The sequence below is a fragment of the Mustelus asterias genome, chromosome 14, assembly GCF_964213995.1.
Source record: "Mustelus asterias chromosome 14, sMusAst1.hap1.1, whole genome shotgun sequence".
NCBI lineage: Eukaryota > Metazoa > Chordata > Chondrichthyes > Carcharhiniformes > Triakidae > Mustelus > Mustelus asterias.
Window position 1 is genome coordinate 83,185,838 of NC_135814.1, and position 5,359 is coordinate 83,191,196.

At 40.4% G+C, this 5,359-nt stretch overlaps 1 protein-coding gene across 4 annotated transcripts; it reads left to right on the forward strand.

Annotated features, from left to right (window-relative positions):
• The first annotated feature begins 851 nt into the window (after window positions 1–851).
• On the forward strand, window positions 852–4,189 carry LOC144503802 (gamma-crystallin M2). Of its 4 annotated transcripts, none has more exons than XM_078228707.1 (4): window positions 852–860; window positions 946–1,192; window positions 1,968–1,971; window positions 3,919–4,189. In XM_078228707.1, the coding sequence occupies exons 1-4, from the start codon at window positions 852–854 to the stop codon at window positions 4,187–4,189; spliced, it is 531 nt and encodes a 176-aa protein (XP_078084833.1). The 4 variants fall into 4 exon arrangements, with proteins under 4 accessions (XP_078084833.1, XP_078084835.1, XP_078084836.1 ...); XM_078228709.1 differs by lacking the exon at window positions 1,968–1,971 and adding an exon at window positions 1,698–1,716 and having other exon boundaries at window positions 946–1,174; XM_078228710.1 differs by lacking the exon at window positions 1,968–1,971 and adding an exon at window positions 3,431–3,449 and having other exon boundaries at window positions 946–1,171.
• Window positions 4,190–5,359: the final 1,170 nt, after the last annotated feature.

Consider the following 5,359-nt stretch of genomic DNA (forward strand, 5'->3'; position numbering starts at 1 on the left):
TTTTCAAATGTATCAGCCAATTTTGAACATTCATGCCATGTTGACAGTTCCATACTTTTCCCACTAACATCTTTATGCTGCTGCATGATCTCCACTTCATTCTGAATGCAGATAAAGTAAGATTCAGGGCCTCACAGTCATCATGCTGAGCCTTCAACAGGCCTTGACTTTATAGTTTAGTTGATTTGCACAACACAAATCGGGTGGTAGGGGTATGGCATGATCACTAAACTGGTAACCCACAAGCTTACGGCAATGCGCTGTGGCCCTGAGTTCGAATCCCACCATAGTAGATGGTTAACTTTGAACCTGAATTGAATAAAATTGCATGGATGAGCTGAAAAAAAGTTACACATGAGGTGAGATGAGGATTGAGAAGCATCCACCTTGTTGCCCTGTTACATTACTCAACGTGAAATGTTGTGAAATTAAGAGAGAAAAAGGTTTGCCAAGCATTTATTTCATGAGGGCACTGCCCCATCAAAACAAATTATAGTATGATTGAATGCTTTCATTCAGACTAGACACAACTAATTCCCAGTTGTCACACACTGTTGATTCAGAATTCCTTTTGTCCGAGAGATTAATGTGCCGTTGTATGTGGGCCAAAACAAAACGCTTCTTTTGACAGAAATGATTAACCACAAAGCAACAAAAAATTGTGATACTGGATTTTCCATAATGATGAATCAGGATTTATTTTCATGCTTTGAGAGCATGCTGGCCACATAAAGGATAGATTTTAGAATAACAATGGAGAATCCCCGGGTTTTTATTGATTGAGTTGTATAAAAGAGGCCGGTACTCTGCTGCGAGTGAGCTGAAACTGAATGTCACACGGTATCGACAAGATGGGAAAGGTAAGTTTTAATTCCCTTTGCATTTATTTTAAACGAGTTTCTCTGAATGTGTGCCGTCTCAGCTAAAACAAGGCTACTTTTGCAGGTCATCTTTTACGAGGACAGGAACTTCCAGGGTCGGCACTATGAGTGCAGCAATGACTGTGCTGACCTGTCCCCTTACTTCAGCCGCTGTAACTCCATCCGTGTGGAGAGTGGCTGCTGGGTGGTGTATGAGAGACCCAATTACATGGGATACCAGTATGTTCTGACCAAGGGAGAATACCCTGACTACCAGCGCTGGATGGGATTCAATGAAAACATCAAGTCATGTCGCACTTACTCATATGTAAGTTTCAGTTTCTTGAAGGAGTTTTGGCTCTTTCTCCATTTGGTGAATTTCACCTTTATTCTAATGATTTGTTGGTGACTTATTTATACCAGATGTAGAGCATCCTGCAATGTGATGAATGGTATTAAACACTGAAGGAATTGCATTTGGAATATAACCACAGGAACAGGCCGTTTAGCTCCACGAGCCTGTTCTGCCATTCAAAGAATTCATGGCTGATCTGCAAACTAACTCCATATTGCTTGGATTTCCCCTATATCCCTTAATACCTTTGGTTAACAAAGATCGATCAGTCGCAGATTTAAAATTAACTATTGGGGTTGAATTTTCCTCTCCCACCCGCCATGGGAACCATAGTGGGTAGGGGTGGACCATGCAAAGGTCCGTTGACCTCGGACAGGATTTTCCGGCTTTGGGGTGAGTACGGCTGGAAAATCCCACCCGGGATCTACCTTTAATTACTGTTTGTGGAAGAGATTCCTAAGATTCCACAATGCTTTGTGTAGAAGTGTTCCCTAATTTTAAGTCATTCCTAATTGGAAACGTTCGATTCTAATCTTTAGATTATGCCTCCCCTGCTCCCCGTGTCCCCTCCAGTCCTAGACACCCCAGCCAGCAGAAATAGATTCTCAGTATCTAACCTTGATATCTAGAAAACTTTGATCAAATCAATCCTTAACCTTCTTAATTTCAGGGAATGCAAATTTAGTTTGTTTAATCTCTTTGTAATTTACTCCTTGAAGTCCGGGTGTCATTTTGGGAAATTCCCACCAAAGGCCAGTATATCTTTCAGAATGTTATGGTGGCAAGAACTCCTCACAGTACTCAGGTGTGGGTGAAGTGGAGCTTTGCATAGATGAAGCATATCTACCCCCTAGATGCAAAGATCAGCATCCCATTAGTTTTGTTGATTATTTTCTGTACCAAGTCATCACATCATACTGAGCTATGTAACTGGACTCCCAAAATGGGGTGGCATGGTGGCACAGTGGTCAGCACAGCTACCTCACAGTGCAAAGGGACCATGTTCAATTCCCAGTTTGGGTTACTGTCTGTGCGGAGTCTGCACATTCTCCCCGTGTCTGCATGCGGTTTCCTCCAGGTGCTCCGGTTCCCTCTCACAGTCCAAAAGACGTGCTGATTAGGTGCATTGGCCATGCTAAATTCTCTCAGTGTATCTGAACAGGCGCTGGAGTGTGGCGACTAGTGATTTTTAACAATAGCTTCATTGCAATGTTAATATAACAATGCAGCAATTTTGCATTAGTTTAATGATTTTCAAAATTCAACAGACCAGTGATGTTTCCTGCAGAATTAAAGCAAGTTAAATCCTATAATTAAGAATTTTAACAAGGTGACGATTGTTAGTGCGATTTCAATCAACATCTCTGGCTCAGAAATTGATGTGGAGATGCCGGCGTTGGACTGGGGTAAACACAGTAAGAAGTTTAACAACACCAGGTTAAAGTCCAACAGGTTTATTTGGTAGCAAAAGCCACACAAGCTTTCGGAGCTCTCAGTTCAGAAATTGAACAATTTGATCCATGGAGTCACATGGAGAGACCCGGTGAATACTGGAAATTCAGTGACTAGGGAGCATCCAACGATTAGAAATCTAATGGATTTCTAAATATTTTAAAAGTGCAGTCTTAGTTCAGAAATAAAGTTTTGATCACTCCAATTTCTACATATTCTTCTTACTTTTCTTTGTTTCTCTCTTAATCCAACTTTTCTTCCCCACCCCCCTTATTTCTCTTCCTAACTCTTATTCACCCTCCTTCTCAGTAACTTCATGAGACTGAGAACTGACAGTGGTGTACTGAGAGTAACGATGCATCAGGGATCTTAGCGGACAACATTATGGGGGGAATTTTCCTGTCTCATCCGCCACAGGAATCGTAACGGCTGGACACGGACCATGCAAAGGTCCATTGACCTTGGATGGAATTTTCCGACCTAGGGGCAAGCGCGGCCAGAAAATCCCACCCCATATCTCACTAACCAATAAGTTTTAAGGATCGAGAAAGAAGTAGAGGAATGATGAGGGAGAAAGATAAATGGGAGTGGGCGAATGGTGAGTCAAACCAAAGTGAAATAAAGAGAAAAAAGAACAAGTGAACAAAGAGGAAAAGGGAAAGCTTGAAAAATTGTAAATTTCAGACTTGATATTCTTAAAATCTCTAAGAATTTATTACATTCTAGAATATGATTGAACAAATTAAATTGTTTCCTTTCTGAGGCAGAGTGGTTGACGCGTAGCATCAACAAAGATCACATTGTTGAAAAGGTACTTTTGCAGTTGAGTTTCACTTCTAACTTTATGAGATGAGTTTAATGAAAAATTGATCTGCAGATTGGGAAACTTCTTAAAAATAACAAGAAAGTGAAAGGCGAGATGCAGTTTGTGTGAATCAATTGGCAGAATGGAATAAATAAGTTTAAGTTTATTAATTAGTGTCACAAGTCGGCTTATGTTAACACTGCAATGAAGTTATAAAGCAGCATGTTCTGGAGATTCACAGATCACAGTCTAGCTTTTAATCCCTGAATGTGCTCACTGATTTGTGCATTAATAATGGAGTGCACTATTACCATGATGTTATTTTTAAAATATTCAATCCATTGTTTTGGATGGACTTTGCATTAGCATTTTGATTTACTTATATTAGTATTTTTGGCAGCAACTTTTGCATTAAGTTTAATGTTTTTCAAAATTCAACAGACCAGCGATGGTTCCTACAGAATGAAGATTTATGAGAGGCCTGACTTTGGGGGACAGATGATGGAATTCATGGATGACTGTCCCTCTGTCTATGATCGATTCCGTTACCGTGACATTCACTCCTCCCATGTGATGGACGGTTACTGGACCTTCTATGAACATCCCAACTACAGAGGCCGACAGTACTTCCTGAGACCCGGAGAATACAGGAAATTCAGCGACTGGGGAGCAACCTGCCCAACAATTGGATCCTTCCGCCGTGTAATGGATTTCTAAATATTTTAAGAACTCAGTGTTAGTTCAGAAATAAACAGTTTTGATTGCTTCAATTATAAGTCTTCCATTCATTTCTTACAAAATAATGTCAGTATTTCTCAATTCTTAGGGTACCTGAGCAGAAATCTTAAAGTGTTACAAAGCCCAATTAGACGCCAACAGTTTTTTCTATTTTGGCAATAGTGTGAGGATACGGTGTTTCACTCCAGGTGTGATTCTATTGACACACTCGGAAGCTTTGATCAAAACAACCTTTATTTAACAATAAAGTTTCACTATAATGAATGAATTGGCTTAACTTTTACCAGTTGAAATACTTAAATCAGATACAATTCTTAACTGCTAACTTATCTCTATTAGTTCCAATTCAAGCAATATTCCTCATAGACATTAACTCCTTTTCAAAATCAGTTAGAAAACAACACAGGCTTATGCGTTGTTACTTGTTAACAATCCCAGAGCCTTTGAAAACCCCTGGACAGAGGGAGAGTCAGAGGGACACCTGTCTTCTGACAGCTTTAAAACAGCAGCCTCCACAGAGAGAGAGAGAGGGGCAGAGATGCATTGTGCTTCTTGCAGACCCAAGCCAAAACTGCTTGCTTTTCTCTGTAAGCTTACCTCCTTCCCTTCATATGACTTTGTCTCTGTCAATCAACCTAAAAAAAACCCTACTCTGAAACCCCAGGGGAAAAACCAAAAATAAACATGCGCTAATTCAGATTTAAACAAACACCCCATTAGCTAAGATGATTAGTCTGAATTCTTAGCATAGAGCAGCCTGGTGGAGACAAATTGGCACTGTGTAAGCAAAGCTGAATTTTAAATATACCCCTTACAAGAAACATGATAAAAATACATTTCTTAAAGGCACAGTATCATCACACAATCTTTCTAACAATGCGTTAAGTTCTGTATTTAGACCTCATTCCATTTCCACTACACTGAATCTTGTCCTACCTAAATCGTGGTCTTATAGATTAAGTTGAATTAGTTGAGCCAGTATGGCTTTGGACCAGTGAGCAGCAGCTGGGCTGTTCCCTGACCTCTCTGGGAAATTCCAGTCTGTCTCTGACATTATGGGGTGTATCTTCCTCTTCCGCCCACCACGGGAATTGGAATGGGCCAAGGGCGCAACATGGAAAGGTTCATTGACCTTGGGTGGGATTTTCT